The sequence below is a fragment of the Lepidothrix coronata genome, unplaced genomic scaffold (assembly GCF_001604755.1).
Source record: "Lepidothrix coronata isolate B3197 unplaced genomic scaffold, Lepidothrix_coronata-1.0 Scaffold249, whole genome shotgun sequence".
Lineage (NCBI taxonomy): Eukaryota > Metazoa > Chordata > Aves > Passeriformes > Pipridae > Lepidothrix > Lepidothrix coronata.
The window spans coordinates 509,278-528,656 of NW_016690429.1; the positions used below are offsets into that span (position 1 = coordinate 509,278).

The 19,379-nt window shown below is 45.2% G+C and overlaps 2 protein-coding genes across 2 annotated transcripts; one reads left to right on the top strand and one right to left on the bottom strand.

Moving 5' to 3' along the window:
• Nucleotides 1-506: 506 nt before the first annotated feature.
• ARL6IP5 (ADP ribosylation factor like GTPase 6 interacting protein 5) lies at nucleotides 507-10,593 on the top strand. The gene is made up of 3 exons (XM_017835147.1): nucleotides 507-743; nucleotides 8,341-8,558; nucleotides 8,867-10,593. Exons 1-3 carry the CDS (start codon nucleotides 568-570, stop codon nucleotides 9,037-9,039), a joined length of 567 nt encoding a protein of 188 aa, XP_017690636.1. The 5' UTR covers nucleotides 507-567; the 3' UTR covers nucleotides 9,040-10,593.
• A 1,756-nt stretch (nucleotides 10,594-12,349) lies between these two features.
• Nucleotides 12,350-18,135, bottom strand: LMOD3 (leiomodin 3). The gene is made up of 3 exons (XM_017835157.1): nucleotides 17,654-18,135; nucleotides 14,480-15,868; nucleotides 12,350-12,873 (listed from the first exon to the last, which is right to left on the bottom strand). Exons 1-3 carry the CDS (start codon nucleotides 17,948-17,950, stop codon nucleotides 12,847-12,849), a joined length of 1,713 nt encoding a protein of 570 aa, XP_017690646.1. The 5' UTR covers nucleotides 17,951-18,135; the 3' UTR covers nucleotides 12,350-12,846.
• Between the last annotated feature and the right edge of the window lie 1,244 nt (nucleotides 18,136-19,379).

Sequence of the window (19,379 nt, forward strand, 5' to 3'; positions counted from 1 at the left end):
TGATCTAATCTTACGCAATGCTTGAAAACACAACGTTCTTTTCTTCATTAAACAACTTGTATTGTTGAAGTTATCTGACATCAATTACGTTTTAAAAAGGCGAGAAAACTCAGCCTGAGGACAGAAAATTCACCTTGAAGACAGCACCCCCACTTAGCAGAGCCAATCTGCAATGGGACACCCCCCAGAGCCCCCGTGGCTGGGGCTGACACTCCCCCTGTCTCACAGATGATGGGGAGCGGGTTCGGCACGTGAATATTAAGCGTGCATCACCATTTGCTGAGGGAACAATGAATTTGCAGCGGTTATTGACAGCAGCCCGTGTCAGCTGCCATCCCTGGGCGTGTGGCGGGCGGTGACACAGACCGTCTCTTGTGCTGCTGCTGCCGCTCGTTCGCTCGCGGTCTCAGCAGCGAGGAGCGGGGCCGGGGCCGGTGTTAGTGCGCGTATCGGTGTCGGTGTGTCTGTCGGTGCCGGCGTCCGTCTGTCGGTGCGGGTGCGGCGGTGCCAGAGCCGCCCCGGGGCGGTGCCCGCCTCTCCCGAGCCTGCGCGGCGGTGGCGGCGGCCATGGAGGTGCAGGTGGCCCCGCTGCGGGCCTGGGACGATTTCTTCCCCGGCTCGGACCGCTTCGCCCTGCCCGACCTCAAGGACATCTCGAAATGGAACAACCGCGTGGTCAGCAACCTGCTCTACTACCAGACCAACTACCTGATGGTGGCCGCCGCGCTCATCTCCATCGTGGGGTCAGTGCGCGGCCTCGCAGCGCGGCCGGGCCGGGGGCGGCGGGATGGGGGGCCCTGGTCCCCGGGCCGGGAGCGCTGAGACCCGGCCCGGTGCCACGGGAAGGGGCCCGGCCCGGCCCTGGGCGGGATGTCGGGCTGCGGGGCCGGGGGAGCTGCTCCCCCCCCCCCTTTCTTTTCTCCCCTATTCTCTTTTCCCTCCATTCTCCTAACCCCCATTCTCCTTCCCCACCCCCGCCTTTCCCCCTTCCTCCACTCCCCATTCTCCCCCACTCCCCTTTCCCCCCACTTCCGCTTTCCCTTTCATTCCCTCCCCCTTTTTCTCCCCTTTACCCTCCCTATTTCCCCCCTTTCCCCTCCTGCCTTCCCTTAAAGCTCTGGTGTCTCTTAAAAATGCAGGAGGGGCTTGAGAGGAGTCGCGTTTATAACAGTTTATTGGTGCGGTCTCACTGATGTTACTGTTACCTCCCTGTTTCACGGGCTGCTCCTCAAGCCCTTTGCCCGAGGGAGAGGCAGTGGGCACCCAGCCTGGCAGAAGGCACCGATGATTTTTATGTGCAATGTGCAGGATGTCGCTGCCCGCAGAAAACGGAGCTGCATCCTGTGCAGCGACTTGTGCTTCCTCCTGAACCTGTCCGGTGGGCTGTGCAAGCTCAGACATGCTCTACTGTGAATCTAAAAAAACTACATAGATAAATTCTGCCTTCTTCAAGACAGGAGCATCTGCTGATATGATATTGTCTGAGGCCCAACTTTCCTGAAGAGAATTAGGGAATAACCTTATAATCATCTTCTGAATCAAAGCCTATGTGATTCTTGAGGTATTGCTTCGGCATCTTTGGTCCGAAAGCTCTTAAGCAAGACATGCAGCAGAAGCTGATGATTAAGCTTTTAATATGGAAACTGGAATACTCCACTCTTCTCAACAAAGACTGTGCAAATGCTTAAATTGGAGGATTGCCCAGCCACTAGGCCAGAGTGGTTTTGGCTGAAGTACATCTTATCTTTTATGTTGCAGAGTCTTAAAATTATTCCTCTAAATCCATTTTTTTTTGGTGTAAGCATTCTGCATCCTGTTAGGGCTTCTGAAGCTGTTGATCCAGCATCTCAAGTTGGTGAAGATTCTATGGCTCACAGGGAGCTTTGGCCTGTGCTCTGTGGAAGGATAGGCTCAGAATCCTGCTTTTTCTTCTGGTTGCATATGATGGTTAAGGGTTTGGCATAGTGGCACAGGCTTTCTGCTTTTTAATTTGTTGGGGATATGCTGCAGTGAGCTTTACAGACTACAAGTCTGGTAAAATGACACTTCCATGGCCTTGCCTTTCTTATACCACCTTGCTCTAAACTTCTGTGTTCATTTGCCCCTGTTTAGCAGCATGATGCTGTAGCCACCTCCCAATGAATCACAGGTGAATCACAGTGTCCCTGGAAGGCAAAGGGACAAGCTCTTCTGCCCAAGAAGGTTGGGAAAAAAATGTAAACAATTTTAATATTTCTGGTCAGAAAACAAGGATAGCAGAAGCTTTTACTCACTCTCCTAAATTCCTCCTTTTGAACTCTGATTGCTTTTCTTCAGATCAAGGGAGATTCATCTCCCACTTGTTTCCCACTGATGTGCTGAGGTGGGAGGTGGAAGAGGAAGAGAGCCGCAGGAGATGCAAACTAATATCAGAACTGCAATTCCAATACCTTAATATTGAGTGATAACCCTCTAAGTTGAAAACTTACAGATGAACAATGCCTGGAATGGAATCTTGATCTCAAATATTTTTTACAGCATGTCTTAGAGCCTTTGTGTATGATGAACCTGATCCTTCTAACCCTGAAGTAAAGTCAAATGGTAGAAGAACTCTAAAGGAAATTGGATAATACCTCAATAGAGAAAAAGTGTCCATTTCTTTTAATAAAATTATTTTTCATTTGGCCAGACTGTAGCTTTGGGAGAAAGGTAAAGAAAGTTCTCCTGATAAATTTAAATAGATGTTGCACTTAACTCCGTACTGGGCAGGAACCTCTGAGTGATAAATGATGAATCATGGCTTTTTAGGAACTCCAGGGCTGTATACAGGCCTAAGGGCAGGATTATTGAAACCACTAATGTAGTGGTCTTCCTGTGATCAAAACTAAACTTAGCCCATAACCAACTCTACCTGTTCTTAAACCATCTAACTATATAGACAGACTTGTAATGCGAAGATAATATTTTCAGCTATTGCAATACTTGGCAACTGTGGTTGTGTTGGGCTGACTCAGAAATTGTAGCCTAGGGCTTTCTTGATACTGAAGGTACAGTGCTCATTGCCACAGCTTTAGTTTACTGCCTCTCCTACAGCAAAGGTGACCTCTCCAGCCTTTTACCCTCTCTCTTCAAGGTGTGGAAGAACCTTACCATGAACGTAGTGGAATTGCAATGATCTCTACTGCATCATGTCCCTGCCTTTCTCCTTCCATGTGTCTTCTCCCAAAGCTACTGTTACATGTAAATGAAGTTCTGGGCTTTGCAGTAATGTAGATTTTACTTTCAGCCTGCAGGACTGGGTAGAAAATAATAAATCAGTGAACAAAAAACTGAAACTGCTAAATTAGTGCCACTCCACAAATACAGGCTGGTGGTAGCAGCCTTGTCTCTTCCACGCTCCCTCCCTGCAAATTCCTTTAAGAATGACTCTGGACTTGGGTGCTTTTTCTTTTCCCCCCTCTACAACTCAGTTGCAGTAGATCACTGATAAAAACAAGATCTTTACAAAATTGTGCCCTTTCACCCAGTTATAGAGGAACTGGACTCCCCATTCTTACCCTGAGCCAGGGCCCTGTCATTGTGAGTCCTATTGGGATTTTTATTAAAATTGGTACCTTCAGTGCCTCCCACAACAGCTTGTAACTCCCCTCAAACAGTCAATTTGGTTAATAAGTGGAATTTGTCTCTTCTTCCACCTACTCCAACAAGGCCTCTCTGTCATGTAGTTCAAACTTAACTGCTTAAATTAATATAATTTCATCTAGGCTTTTCTTGCCATGTACTTGCTAAAAATTAGCTTCTACATTTGACAGTTTTAAAAAGCATACTGGATTTCAGAGTGCTGTATCTATGTGAACATCAGAGTGCTCATTCTCTTCTGCAGTAATGTTCTCCTCACAGCCTGAGGTTTGATGTCTCTTTTCTTTACCACTTTTTAAAAACGTCTACTGTCCATCTGCACAACCCCAGCAATCAATGACTGCCTGTCTTTTTTCTTCTTTTTTTTCCTTCCCCTGCCTGAGGTACCTGTAGTGATTCCCTCTGCTGAAACAAAAACTCCAGAGCAGCAAAATCTTTAGTTTCTCTGATGAAAGATTAAGAATGAGCGAGCAAAACATCATTTTAAAACATATGTTGCATAATAATATTAGTATATATAACTTCCTAAAGGTCTGGCAGTTCTGCAAGAAGGAATCAGTCTCCTGTTCTCAAAACAATGCAAGTAAACAACAGTAGGTACAGAAGCATTGCTAAATCCATGGATGCTGAGGGCTGTCACCTGAAATAACATGCTATTTATAGTTTTATGTGCTACATCTCATTACAGCTGTATAACCTCAGTGAAGCTCAAAGTATGGGGAGAGAGGAGGCAGAACTTCATCTTTCAAGTTATTTAATTTAATACAAATGAGGGAGGAAGCATTTTAGTGCTCTGACCTTACCACTGTTTGGGCCGTGGTAGAGCAAAAGGCCTTCTGAAAGGGAATTTTCATGCTTATTTGGTGCAACAGCCTAACTGAGCTGCTGTAAGTAAAAAAACATGGTTCACGATGACTGCCAGTCTCCTACTCAGTGCCTTTGTTCAGACTTCCCTGGTCACAGGCAAAAGAAACAGATGTGACAGCAACTGCTGAATAATCACCCCAATACAGTCATCTAAAATGGAGCTGATTTGAGGATGGAGCTTTTGCTTTTTATGTGGCCTGTCCTATTTCTGGGCTTGTGCTGCTGGAGGCTTCTTGTCTTCCACAAAGGATGTGTCTTGCCAAGCTCTTTCCCCCTACACTACAGCTCTGTGTCCTCCTTGTCTCCTGCTGTAAGGCTGTACAAGTGTGCAGGTATGAAACAGCCTGACAAGGAGAGGTGATGTGGTAACTCACTGAAAGCAGAACTTTTTGGGCTTTCCTGAACCTGTGTGAGAGTTCTAACCTGCGATGCAGAGCCTAGAAACATGAATCTAGTTTAAAAAAAGAAAGTATTTCATCTTCATCTGTTTCTGCTGGCCTGGGGTAGCTGCCAGTACTTCCTCCCACACAACTGCACCTCCAGCATTTCATCTCCCCTGAGGCTCCTTCCAGAATACAAAGTGTCCTGCGGCCCAGCTTGGCACAGGACAATACCTGTGTCTCTGCAGCCAGGCAGGATGTGTATTTTATTTATTTCCCCTGTCTCTTTACTTTGCATTGAGGTAGGTGCTCAAGGAAGCCTGGTCTTTGCAGGGCAGCAGGGGGGCAATGGCAAGTCCCACTGTGCCACTGTTGAAACTGAATCCGAGTGATGGCTTTTCCTTGTCAGTTTGTCCTGGCTGTACGCGAGGTCAGAGCATCCTACCAGGGCTGTACCTTGTCCACCACAGAGAACAAGTGAGGAGATCATCCACACAAGATGCTCTAGGCCATTAGCACACCTAAATGCCATTAGTCCTGCCATTCTAGCTTCTTTCAAGGTCATAGAAGTTGGTGATTTTCATGTCCAACCCTAAAAGAGTTTTTCCTCCCCTGAGTCATCTGAGCAGTGTAAACTCAAGCCACCACACCCCTGCCATGCTGATAGTTATGTGCATTACATTTTTAGGTATTTGAGAGGTCTCATAAATCCCTGCTAAAGGGAATTATATTTAGAAAGTATCTTGTAACATACTTAATGGCTGGTCACTTACCTTGTCTCTGCAGCATTGAAAGACTTCCAGCCTCCTTGCCTGAGCACAAATTTGTCATATTGTGTTCTGACCTCTGGATAAATAAGGCCAATACCAATGTTGGTGGTTCAGCTGTAAGGTGACTTCTAGGGCTGTTACACAGCTTGCTTTTTCCCCACGCCCTGGTGTTCTAAAATAACGTGTCCATGTTTTTTCCTTTCTAGCCTTTAGCTATTGTGTTATTGAGAGCAGCCCGCCAACAGATCTGAGTGAGACGATAATGGAGGTCTGCCTTCTTGAAAAATGCCATTGCTGGAGAAGAATTTTCTATATATGAATTTCTAGGGTAATCTTAGTGCTGTAAATTACGCTGTGGGCGAGTCAAGCAATAAAGGGGAGCTTGGCATATGACACCCTATCCAGTACTGCAATCACCAGGAGTGAAGTCTGTGGACACATGGCTGATAACTTGAATACCAGTTTTTAGTGGCAACTGCAATCCCCATCTGTGTTCATGTGGCTCTGAATGCCTTCACTTGATACTTCTGTTCACTGTTCCCTTGTATGCGTTGGAATGCAGCCCACTTCAGAAAACATGTAATTCAAATCACTTTCCTTAGGAAAGTGGGATCTTCTGAATGCATTGTGCCTCCCCCCCACTCCTCTTTATATCCCTTACAGCCAATCAGTTATACAGAACCTGTTTAATACCAGAAAAAAGTGTAGACCAGAGAATTACTTGGTCTCTTCCTTATAAATATGGAGGGATAGCTCTTCACCACAAGTTTCTGAAGTTGTAATAAGAGTAGAGAGAAGAGCAGGGAAGATAAGGCTTTGAGAGCATTTAGCAGGCATGTGGAAAATGCAGAGTGGAGCTCTGCCTAGCTCTTTGTTGCTTCTAGGATTATCTTGTCTGGGGATTTTTTTGGCAACAAAAAATTATTTACTGCGAGTTGCCTGAGTAAGTTTGGCCGTTTCTGCTCCAAGATAGCTGTGATGTGGAGGTGACTTCTGCTTTAGGAATCTCATATGTCCAGTAGTATGTATATAAGCCAGACACCAGTGTGGTCCAGTCATGAGTCACCCTCCTTCTCCTGCTGCAAAGGAGCACAGATGAAACCGATTTCCTTCCAGAGCAATGCTGTTCACTTTTTCCAGCCTGGAAACTTTAGATTGACGATTCAAAGCTAAATATAAACTGGCTGGCTACAGGGAGTGACTCAGATGCAACAACCAAGTCTGCCCTATCACCACTTCCAAAAAGCCCTGTTGGCTTTTCAGCATGAGGAGCAGAAGCAGGTGGGGAACTAGTCTGAATTTTAATCTTTTTCTGTCCAGTTGTCCTGTCTCCTGTTGGCACAACTCACTTAAAGAATCAAGAGCCAGTCCTTGCTCTGAAATAATTCTTGGGGATTCTTCCTTCTCTGGGGAACTGTTCCCTGGCACTGCAGGTGGAGTGTTGACATACCAGCCCATTTCTTGTGCCTGTGCCGGATATGAAGCACAGACCACAAACCATAGCTTCCTCCTCAGCAGTGGGGAGGAGTGGTGAATCACTGGGCCTGTTAGCTTTGGAACAGCAAGATGTGCTGCAAAGTCTACGAGGGGAAATCTAGAGTATGTCTGGCTTTGTCAGGGCGGTGTTGTCCTGCTGCCATAGTTGTAATAGCTCAGAGCCCCCAGCTGCTGTGTAACCAGAGCAGAGCATGTGCAGGCCAGTAAATCAGAATGCACATGAAATCACATAACTTTTTACTCTATAAGTGAAATATCATAGAGCCTTGACTTTGTGTGAGTACAGAAACAAGCTCAGCAAAGCGATTACTGAAAGCTTGACTCTGAACAAGCTCTAAATAGTTGGGAAAGTGGTTTGAGCAGGTGATGTTCTTGCACTGGTCCAAAAAAGGGACTTGCTGTTTATAGTCCAAAGCTGATCCACTTGGTGGCTTGGTTTGCTTGGAAACTCTGATAGCAATAATAGAACACAAACCTCAGCAGTGACTCTCTTCCCAGGCCTGGCTCCTCTTCCTATGAAACCTTTATCCCATACTCCAGTTCCTTCTGACTCTCAGGCATGCTTGCTTGGGACTGGGCTTCCATCTCTTGCGCTGATGGTGGCAAGCTCCTTCTGGAAGTTCATACAATTCTTTTGTTTGGTTGTAAACCAGTAAGAAGTTTTATTCAGAAATGAGAAACAGTGAAGTAACTTCCTTTAGTGTTCTACCTTTCCCATTTTGCAAACCTAGACAAGATACTATGAAAAGCTAGTTTATCTGAAGGCCTAGGCTGATCCTGGTTTTGCCACGTGGAGGGAAAAGATCAGTCCCTTGGGCCAATGTTGGCTCCATCTGCTCTCTGGATATGTTAACTCTGGGTGTGATATCAAATGAGTTGATCGCAGAGGTAGGAGGGGTCCTGGTGGGAAGTGCCTCTGTTATGAGGTGCTGCAGAAACTCATTATCCTCAGCTAAGCTCAAGAAGAGAACATAAAGACAAAGATTATCTAAATTCAGTGCTAAGAGTTGCTTGTTCAAGTTGCACTTTGTTGCTTTATTTAGCTTCTGCTAAAGACCTTGGTAAAGGTCTTGACAGCAACAACTGCCTTCTCAATGACTTACCTCCCTGGTAACATTACTACTGAGCGAGCTGTTCCTTTGTGGACACAAGTCATGAAGGCTCTGAAATTGAACACTTTTTTTGTTGTTGTTCCTTCTTCTCTGCAGATTTCTGAGTCCCCTGAACATGGTCATTGGTGGTACCGTGGTGGTGCTGGTGTTCCTGGGGTTTGTGTGGATGTCGCACAACAAGGATATTCTGCGCAAGCTGAAGAAGCAGTATCCAACCACGTTTGTGGTGGCCATCATGCTGTCTAGCTACTTCTTGATCTCCTACCTGGGAGATGTCATGGTGTTCATGTTTGGGATCACACTTCCTCTCCTCTGTAAGTAATTTTTCTCTTCTCTGCGGGCCTAGAGGGGTCTGACTTAAGTCTGCAGATTCCAAATTGGCTGTTGCCTTTGATATCTCTGTTTAAATGATCCCAAAGCAGAATTGTGGGGGAGCAGACACAAAACAGCACAAGCCATCTTTAATATCATTAAATGGATACCTGTGGTTACTTAAACAGTCATTGATACGTCATCATCTTCCACTGATGTCATGGTGCTGGAATGTGTCTTAAGATGAGGGCTGCAAGAACTGTGCATTCCCTGAGCATTAACAATTAATGAGTGTGTTTGTGTCCTGCAGTGATGTTTGTCCATGCTTCTCTGAGGCTCCGGAACATACAGAACAAGCTGCAGAACAAGATGGAGGGAATAGGCTTGAAGAAGACCCCAATGGGCATCATCCTGGATGCTCTAGAACAGCAGGAGGATAGCATCAACAAAATCGCTGACTACATATCTAAAGTGAAGGAGTAAGCAGCTGCAACATGGCATTTTCACCTGTTGCAGGAGTGTAGTTGCTATTTACTATTGTTCAAGCTTGCTTTCAGTTTGTGTACAAAACAGGAAATGCATGTGGTACAGGTTAATAGTTGCAGGATACAGGTATTCCAAGGTCTTCAGGGCTCCTCTAAGAACATAAGAGCAGCAACTTTTTTCTATTGTATAGCAAAATGTTCTGGTGTTTACACAAATACATACTAACTTAGTCATGTTTGCTTGTCTCTTCTTCTGGGGGTAGAGGAGGAAGAGATGGAAACTTATGGAATGCAGTCTCTCAAACTGTCTTGTAACAAATTTGTCTATTAAAGTAACATCCCCTTCATCTCAGTTCTAAAAGATTGCAGTTTAGCCAGGTTATGCCAGGTAGCACCTTCAGCCTGGTGATGATCAAGGTGAGCTGGAATGTATCAAAATTAGGTATCTCTTGCATCCTCCAAATCCCTCCCAGCTTAACTGGCAAGGGGTAAAACTGTGCAGTACTTGTAACGAGTCTGGGTTCTGTCCTCACCTCACACTCCTCCTTCAGCAGCCATGAAAGAGTCTAAATAGATGTAAGCATGAAGGGTACACGTGGCACTGTGCCTGCCAGCTCCAGTAAAATGTACCTTTGCTCTCTCCAAAATCCTGATCTGTAGAAACTGCTCCTTTCTGCAGGGGAGTCCAACTTCCCTGTGTGCCAGCTAAACTGTGGCCAAGCACAGGAGAAGAAGAAATGTGCAGATAAGTTGGATAAGCTGGGTTTCTACCCCATTGATGTTTTTAAATACTGCTACTTAAGGACTTACCTTGTTCTGCTTTAGTCTGTATAGGCTGTTTGTAGATGGAGGTGTATGTGTGTTTTCGAGCGTGGGTCATCTTTTTCTTTCCTCTTAACCAGAATGCAAAGATATAAGTCAAACATGCATCCTTTGACTCTGTAACTTCTGGTACTCATCAAAGGAATAAACTGGGTTTCAGGTTTACAAGTAAAAGCAATAAATGTCAAGATACAGTTTTTGAAAACCCATTCCAAATTCATGAAGATATTTGCCTGTTAGAACTCTTGAAGCTGAGAACAGTGTGGGGGATTCTTTTACATATATAGATTTTAGCTGCCAGCTCTGATGGAATCATCTTGATAACAGGAGCTTGCCAACAATGTGGGGGGAAGTTGTCCAGGTGACACTCCATTTCAAATAATCTTGCATTTCTCTTTTCTAACCAAGTAATTAATTTAATAAAAAAGGAAGGATCCTTGAAGTTGAAGCTTTTATGTAACTTGCCATGCTGTTTTCATAGTGAACTGCGTAGAAATCTGAACATGTCATTCCATTTAAGTGTTAAAGTGATCAGTATTTATCAAAAATGTCTGTATATTCCAGCAGAAGAGTCAATGGCCTGTTCCTCACTTGTAGCGCATGGTCTTTGTTTTTTGAAAGCTGTTTCCACACTTAAAGAACATAGTAGCCTATGACTTCATCATTACTGTAGAATTTTAAAAACTGCACAGTTACGATGAAAAATAAATTCTAAGGATTTGAAACTGAAGCTTGTGGCTGTTTCTGTGTTTGGTGGAACTCCAGGAGGGGGGGTGGGAGATTTGCTGTCACCCAGCAGCTCGTGCTGCAAGCCCGTGAAGGGGATTAAGCTTCTGGCTTTGACTGCTCCGTGTCTGTATTAGCTTTGCTGGGGCACGAGGGACCTCTGAACTGCAATGTTATAGCCTTGCTCTTGCATCCTTAAAAAGGCTGCTCTACAGAGGTGAAATACTTAAGGTATTTGTTCATGCTGTTCCAGTCTCTTATATAACTCTGCTTAACTGGGATTTCACTTTTCTTTTAATTACCTGAGCGGGATTTCTGCACCTAGGAATATTGGGAGCTCTGCCTTGAGCAGTACTAGGAAGCCAGCTCTGCTGCAGTCAAACTGATGGTGTGATCTCTGTATCTGGCTGCCTGGCTCCTCCTGGGATCACTGGAGAGGCTGCTTGGTGGGAGAACACGGATCAGAGCAGGGCTCCACAGGTCCTGCTCTGTACACCCTGGTAAGACGTGTTTGGCAGCTTCTGGGTGTAGCAGTAATTTGTGCCTGGCAGCTCGAGCTGGAGACTGTAAAGCACTATAATATATTTTCCTTTGTGCTTCCCTGTCCCAACTGCTGAAGTCTGAGCTGCACTAGCCTGGCCCTGAAACCAGTCTGGAGAGCAGCTACTGCAAGAGCTTTCTGGGGGACTTGCTTTTTGCATTTGCTGCTGTGCTCCATGCAAGGGCTTGGTTAGAAGTCCCAAGCTCCTTCCCTTTCCTACTCTTACCCACTACAAAAAGTAAGGACTGCAATGAAAATTACTTCAATTTTTTTTATATCTCTGCCATGCAGACATGGCTCTTCCTTTCCCTTTACCTGATACTTAAAAGCTACTTGCTCTGTCTTAGACAATAAACCAAGAGGGTTTCCCAAGTCTGGGGCATTACAGTTGCAAACAGAAGCTGAGCTGAGAAGGAGCTTTACAGTTTGAAAGATAGAGCTTGGAAAGAGACCATTTCCATAGACCATATCTATCTAGGTGATAGGTACAGAAAGGACAAGGACAAATGAAAATTTAAACGAATGATAGTAGAGACTACCTTGGATTCAATGAGGTCCTGGACATTGCTGATACTACAGGACTATTATAATAAACATGGGAAGGGGGAGCAGGGTGGGACTGGGATTTAGGTGCCAGAGGAAGGTTGTTAAGAGTTACCACTAAGAGACTAACTCACCTGAAGGAAATCCTGCCAGGAGCTGCAAAGCTGCGCCTTTGGGTCGAATATCAGCCACAGGAAGGCAGGGGAGCTGCATTTTGGCCTTTGTTGTTTCCCTAAGCCTTACAGCTTTAAAAAACGAACAAAAAACTTCCAAACTGGTATCTCATGGATGTATTTTACAAGAGTGTGACTTACCTGCAGTTGCTTTACAAAAAATGCAACAGAAAAATCTAATGTGATAGTAAAGCACGAGGAGGAAAAAAATGCCCATCCTCCTGCCACAAGAACAATGTGGAAAAAAACCTGAAATGGCATTTCAGTGCACTCCAAGGTGGCTGCAATTAAGGAATACATTAAGACAGAGGTGAATCATGGGGAATGAAGATCACAGCTCTCAAAGCAGAATGTAGCAGCATCTTTTATATGCTGATCAGGTACAATACCCACTAGACTATGTTCTGAAATAGAGCTTGAAACCATCCAGGCGAGGTGTTTGTTGTACCAGAGCAGTCCTTCTGTCTGTGAGCATCTGGTTAGTGATGGAAGTGCTGCACACATCTTACAGAGAGAGCTTTATTTCATTTCTGTTTCCTTAGCCTAAAAAATGAAGCTGTATACACGGAACCCAAGAAGATTTCTCACAGACAGGAGAATAATAAAGCAGCATGTGTGTGAAAAGAAAGATAAAGCACAGCGTGTTCCTGCAGAATCTGGCAGCAGAAGGACAACGTGGAAGCAAAGTAGTTTGCTGACAAACTAGAAAGACAAGGTTATTGATGCCTCTGAGAAAATACTCCCACAACAAACTGAAGCCTCAAATCCGCTTGGCAGACAGATGGCAGCGGGATTGTTTGATACCTGGTGGAAATGCTTAGCACTGGGTTTTCCCATGCCAGCCATTTCCACCACACTTATAAAAGTGTGTATCGCAAGCTTTGTTCCCAAAGAGTTGAATATACCACCTGGGTTCTGCAGAAAACATCTGCTGAAACTGTTGTAAGCAAAACTTGAACAGTCCTTATTCCAAAGTTGTTTTCTTCAGGTCAGTCTGGTCTCACTCCAGCTGCTTTGGCAACGGCACCTGGACAAGGACAGTAAGTGTGAGGAGGAGGAAATTTCTCAGTCTTATTTCCCAGACCAGTTTAGTCTAATACAAACCTTCAAAAAACGTAAAATGATCAAAAATATAACAGCTGGGAGCTCCAGGGAGCTCTGGTTGGGAATTTCTTTTGTTTGTAATTTTCCACTTGCTGTTTGTGATGCTTTATGCTCAGGAAATCAATTTGAAAGCATTGAGTCCCTTCATGGAGCAAACAAGCACCCAGCTTGGCTCAAGCAGTAAAACCCTATTTTAGAGATGAAGCTGAGGGTATTGAGGCAAAAAAGGATCACACAGGATGGGGACAATAACAGCCTAATGCTCCCAAATCCATGCCACGTGGCCCAATGAGAGAGAACTAGGAAAAAAAAAAGAAAACCCACCAAAAAAAACACCAAAAAAACCCCCACCCCAAACCCCCAACACATGTATCCCCTGCTGAGGGACTTGCTGAGGGAATAATTATTTCTGTGTAGGTATAAAGGAAAGCAAAATGAGGCCCAGTATATTAAAATGTCAATATTAAAAGAAAAATTAATTACAAAATACTACTTGACCATTTTTAATTACAAAGGATTTTCTGTCCTCTTCCTCAAGCTTTAGCAACACTAAGAGGCATCAGCATCACTAGCTACAAATACATCAGTCATCTTTTAGGATTTCTTGAATAATGGTACAACACAAGGAAATATAACAGGTCAGGAGAGCAAAAGGTTAAATCTGGTGGCCAACATTTTGAGAAGTGGCCCGTGAATTTGGTACCCAAGTAGCAGCATCACCAAGAGGCAGCTTTCACAGTTTTGGACTTGGATTCTCACACTGAGCTCGCATGAGTCGTGACCACTGAGCACTTTTCAGTGGCAAAGATTTACTCAGAAACAAATATAAAAGCTCCTGTGGTATCGCTACTTTCTTCCTTTAGCCTTGCTCCATCTTCACTGCTGGTGCTTCTAATTTCTTTTTTTTCCTAACAGCACTAGAGTTTTGCAGCTGATTTAAATAAGGGCAAAAAAAGATCAAGTGGCAAAGGATCACTAAAATAATGCACCCCTTGCTGCCGGGTGAGGCTGCAGGCTGTGAGTCTAGGCTAGATTTTGTTGTGGGCCAAATGATAGTGCTTTCCTGTGTAAAGTGAGAACTAAGGTAAAACACAGCTATTGAAGAGAGAAACAAGGTTTTTATGGAGGACTGAGGCCAGGCTAATGTGAAAAATAATACCTCTTGCTCTCCTGAAACAAGCATCTTACAATAGCACATGCCTATCACAACTAATATGCTATTAGTAGTATGCTAAGGTTGAGTTTCTGTGGGTTTATTAATCTCCTGACTGAATTTCCATTCTTTTACCTTACAGATGCAGACAGGGATGCACGAGGCTGCAGCCTCAGCGCTTGTTGCCATTTCTCTGTGCAAGCCAGACTGGAAAACAACCACCTGCATCCCAGGAACAGCAGCCTGATGCAGCACTGATGATGCAGCATGCAGGTGCACTGCCAGCCCCACGAATGCCCAGATGTTTCCAACCCCAGCTCAGAGCACGCTGGGTGGATGTGATTCCCTCCCCTCCCCAGCACAGCCCGGCACTCACCGGTCTAAGGTAAGCGACGTTGCTCTGACGGATGTCGTTGAGGAGCTGATCCCTCGGGGTTATCTCCACGAGGGGAGGAGGTCTTCTCCTGGGAACCGGTTTAAGCGTTTTGATGACGTCTTTGAGGTTGGTTTTCTCGGCGGGTTCCACGTATTCCGGCACGGCGGGTTTGCGCTGAATCTTCTTCAGCTTGACCACTTTGAAGCTGGCGGGTTTCTCTCTGCAGGGCTGCTCCGGGGCCGGCTGCCTCGTGCTCTCCTGCCTTTTGCTCAGGGACACAGCTGCAGGGACGGGTGGTTTTGGGGCTTGTGGGGGCTCATGCATCCTCACCTGGGGCAGAGGTCCCCCCAGCATTTCCCACATCCCGGGAGGCAACCCAAGTCCATTCTCCAGCATCGCTATCAACTCCTTCTGCTCTTTCATTTGCTGCTGCCTTTGCCCCTCTTGCCTCTTCTGCCTCTGCTTGTCCAGGTTTCTGCTGAGCAGGTTGGTCACCACCATCCTGGGCCCTGGCAGTTCGAAGTGATAGCCCATTTTCAGGAGGGTGGTGTTGGCTTTCAGCAGCCTGGCGATCTCCATCTCTGCCTGGTGGCCCAGCATGCCCCGCTGGTTGTGAAAGCGGAGCTCCGTCAGCGTCTCGTTGTACTGGAGGCACCGCATGATGGCCACGATCCCTTTGCCAGAGATGAAGTTGGAGTCGATGTTCAGCGTGGTGATGCTCCTGTTCTCCCGCAGCATGTTGGCCAGGGCAAACGCCACGTTGTCATCGGCCCCCACGTTGGCCAAGCTGAATGTTTTTATGTTCTTATTCTTTTTCATGGCATTGACAAAGTCTATCAGCATTTCCTTGGGGACGTTTTCGATGTTGTTCAGGTTGAGCTCTTTCACTTCTGGGTTGTTTTTTCGGACCTTCTCCAAACTCTCTTCTAAATTGGTTTGATTCCCTGAAGGCCTGGCACTGAGCTTCATGAAGCTGGTATCCAGAGCTAACTTTTGGGGGATGTTCAATTTTGATATTTTCTTTTCATTTTCATTTGGCTTTTCTTTGACTTCTCCTGATTCTGTACTTGGTTTCTTATTTATCTGATCATTGTGACAGTTCTCATTGGTGTAATTCTCCTTTGTTTGCAATTCAGTCTCATCTTCCTCTTCTTCTTCCTCCTCCTCTTCATCATCTTCCTCTTCCTCCTCTGCTTCTTCTTTCTCATCCTCCTCCTCCCCTCTCTCTTTATCGTTTCCATCTTTCTTTGTCTCCTCAAATTGTGTTCCTGAGTTGGACACATGCTCATTTTGGTAATGTCTCTCTTTTCCCTCTGCTCCTGGCATCCTCCCGCCGGCTGCCTCGCCGCTGCTGCCAGCCTTTCCTTCCATCTCCTCTGCAGTGCTTCTCTGAGGAAGACAAAACCTCACAGCTGAAATAACTGAACACAGCTTTGTTACAGTAACTTTCTACTCAAATAAACATGTAGCAGTTGGACTTAGATCTCTCAATGTCCATACCTTAGAGAATAATCCTTCAAAGTGTCACTGCCTGGAAGTCCAGGCTGTGCTGGCGGACACAGGAACAACTTGTTCTTAAAGAGGCTGCAAACCAGGTTTTCTTCTTTGCTTACAAAATTAAGTCCTGACAATTAAATCCTGAACATATTTAATGATATGTTAAGATGGTCCTTGAACTCTTCTGGGGGCTGAGTCTCTGATCCAAAGTCTCTTTCTGGGTTTTGTGTAATTTGTATCTTTTCTTTGACAAGAGACAAAATTTCTCTCATATGCCACAAACCATTGGAAATCAGTGTGAACCACTCATGGTTTGCTCAGCCCAAGGGGGAATAAAGAGGGCACATTGTGACCACAGTGGAATCACCCAGCACATGGGACAAGGCCGCCTGTTGTGGTACTGCCAGAGCATCACAGCCAAAGAAGCACCTCACTGAAGATAAAGCAAAATATTAGCTCAGTTTTGAGTCCAGAGATAGGAAACCAGATCTGGCACAAAGCTGTTACAAGGCGTGGGGCTTCTAGCAACCAAACAAAATTAGTTGCAGATTTCTACCATCTCCAGAGACATCCCCCCGGCTGAGATTTTTTTTTTTCAAGCATCTTTTTGCAAGTGTATCCTCCATCACTGAGAAATGCTAATAAAATCAAGCTGTTTTGCAAAGATTGGCACTACTTCAGGCAGGGCTTGTGGTGCACCCAAAGTCTGACAAAATGGTCACAGTCACCTCTGCCCTTGGGGCTGTGGCTCCTGTCTCCTGTGGTAGTGGATGGGTTTAGTGTGGGGATCGCTTGACCAGTTGTCAGCAGCCAGCTCCACACCCAAATTCCAGATTTAACCTCAGAAACATTAAAAAAAATTGTTTCTTTGAGAGTGAGAGTGTTACAGGAAGGGAAAACACCACAAATTTCACCAAGAAACCTGCCCAGGGAAGTCTGCAATGTACCTTGTTGGTCTGTATTAGCAGAACCATTGGTATTTAAAACAAAAATAAAATAAATCAGTTACCTCAAATTCACTTAGGTTTGGGTATGGGTGTGTTTCATCTGGCCAAGTTTCAATTCTATTAACATATTTTTAAGTGTGGCCCTCATCCTGAAAGATATCTAAGTGTGACCTTAACTTTATTTCAAAGTCGTAGGGACAGTCAAATAAATTTAAGGACTGTATTGAATAAGGTTGGACTAGTTCCTGGAGTTTGCATGCTTGGTCATTAGTGAATGTTTCACCCTGTTAAAATACAGTGGTTTGGGGTTTTTCTCCAGTAGATCATTAAATTCTGTCAATTAATTAATTTAAGAAATACAATTAATGCAGTCTTTTATGGAAAAGCAACATGGTGTTGTTTCATATGCAAAGTCAAACACATTTTAGTTACATCCTCCAAACTAATCTTGTGACAATTTCTCAGTGATTTGCTTTACTGAAACAGAATTAGGATTTCCTTAAATTAAAAAGCTTAAGTAAATATTTGGGAAAAGCAATTAAAAAATTACTAACCCTGACATCAGTCCAAGCTGGATTCTGTCACTGCTGAGGCTTTTAGGATTAATCTAAATTTGTTTGTACTATGCGTTACGTAAGGGACAGAGGCAGAGGCAGGTTAAGGTATTAAAGCTATAAAACAGATCCCACAGCAGATGCATAATAAATATTTGTGATTTTTTGCTTGTTACCTCAGAGGGCAAGAGGGTGACGGGAACTCTCTCATCCTCGAGCATGCGTCTGGATGCCTTCTGCCAGTACAGGTAGTCAACCAGGGACCTGTGGTCAAAGCTCCCCGTGGGGGGTTTCTCCGTCTGATCCTTCTGTATCATCCCAGTCGGGACTTCAGGGTCTGGGGCCATGACTTCCATCTCACTCTGCAGCTCCTTGAGCTCCTCAGGGGACAGGTTTGCCAGGATTTCATCTTCATCGATGTCCTCGGGACACACGTCTTCATCGGAGTTCTGGCCAAGTTCAGACATGTTCATTCTTCTCTCCTTCCTCTGTGACTTCTTAAACCTACAGAGGAAACTAAATTTCAAAGGATTTTACGTTCTTTCCCCCTTCACTAGCAGTAGTTCATCCTGTTAAATCGACAACTTCATGTTTTGGTCATGAGCTGTGGCAGCTCTCGGTCTCAGTGCGGGGGACAGCCCGTGCAGCTAAGACTATATTAAGCTGCACTTGGCTGGATAAGGAGAATTTATGGCGATGCTCCATTTTCAGCAACCTGTCAGCTGTGCAAACCCTTCTGACATTTCAGTGCAGCTGGTGTGTCCCCCATTGAGGGAGGCAGGGGACGGCCATTTTCCAGAGGATTCCCAGGACACTGTGCCATTCAGTGCTTCACCCCACGCTGGAATTGCTGTAGGTGGGCAGAGCGACATTAATGGTACCTGTGAGGTGCCTGTGGGAAGAATCAGCACAAGGTCTCTGTATCCATAGTGTCTCTGATCTATCACAAAAGGAGCAGGGACTGCAGGCTCTGCACTGCCTTTAGCCAGGTCTAAACCCTGGCTGGACATTGCAGGTGGTTTTGGTGAGAGAGCAGCCACCCACAGTGGATGACCTCTCCCAAACACCACATCCTGGTTAAGGTGAAATCCTCCAAGATGGAAAAAAGCAGGTGAACAGTTGGTACAACACATACCTTCTGCTTGGTAACAGAGGTCCATGCCAGGACCAGCTCCAGTCCTTTGAACCAGTCTGAGCAGTCCCAACAGGAGCATTTCCCACAGCACATCCATGCCCTGCTCCCATCCAGTCTGCCCAGGGACAGTCCCAATGCCCTGCTTCTCGACTGGCCTGTCTCCATCACGAACATTATTTGAACTGTCAATGCATTCTGTCTGACAGCTCATCTCAGTTTCCTCCTTTTCCTACTTTCTACCATTTTTTTCAGAATTAAGTAGAAACTACAGAGATTTACTTTGCTATAGTCGTAGACCTGATGTAACTACCCAAAATCCTTTCTTTCATAAGGTGTCCCTTCCATCCTCCTTCTTTATTCAGAATATTTTATAGGCTTCTAAATTCACGTGGCAAACCAGAAAGCCACACCTTCAACACCACTGTGCTGCTTTGTAACAGCAGAGTAGGGTGCAATGAACAGTTTGGGCTGTTCATTGGATTAGCAAGATTTCCTCTCATAATTTCAAATTTTCTTTGCAGGGGTGTCAAATCAAATCCTCACCTTGCAACTGCAAATGCAACTTCCATAGGAACAAAACCACAGAGGAGAGGCTGTGAAACCAAGACTCTCCAATTTTTAAGCCATATTTCTCATTGCAGTCTCAACCATGCTCTGCTGGAGTCTGCCAGCAGCAAAATAGGCTCTGCATGACGATGGTCTCTCTTTGCTGTGTTCTGTAACATGAAACATGGTGTTCAAAGCCCTGTTAACCTCTATTAAAAGGC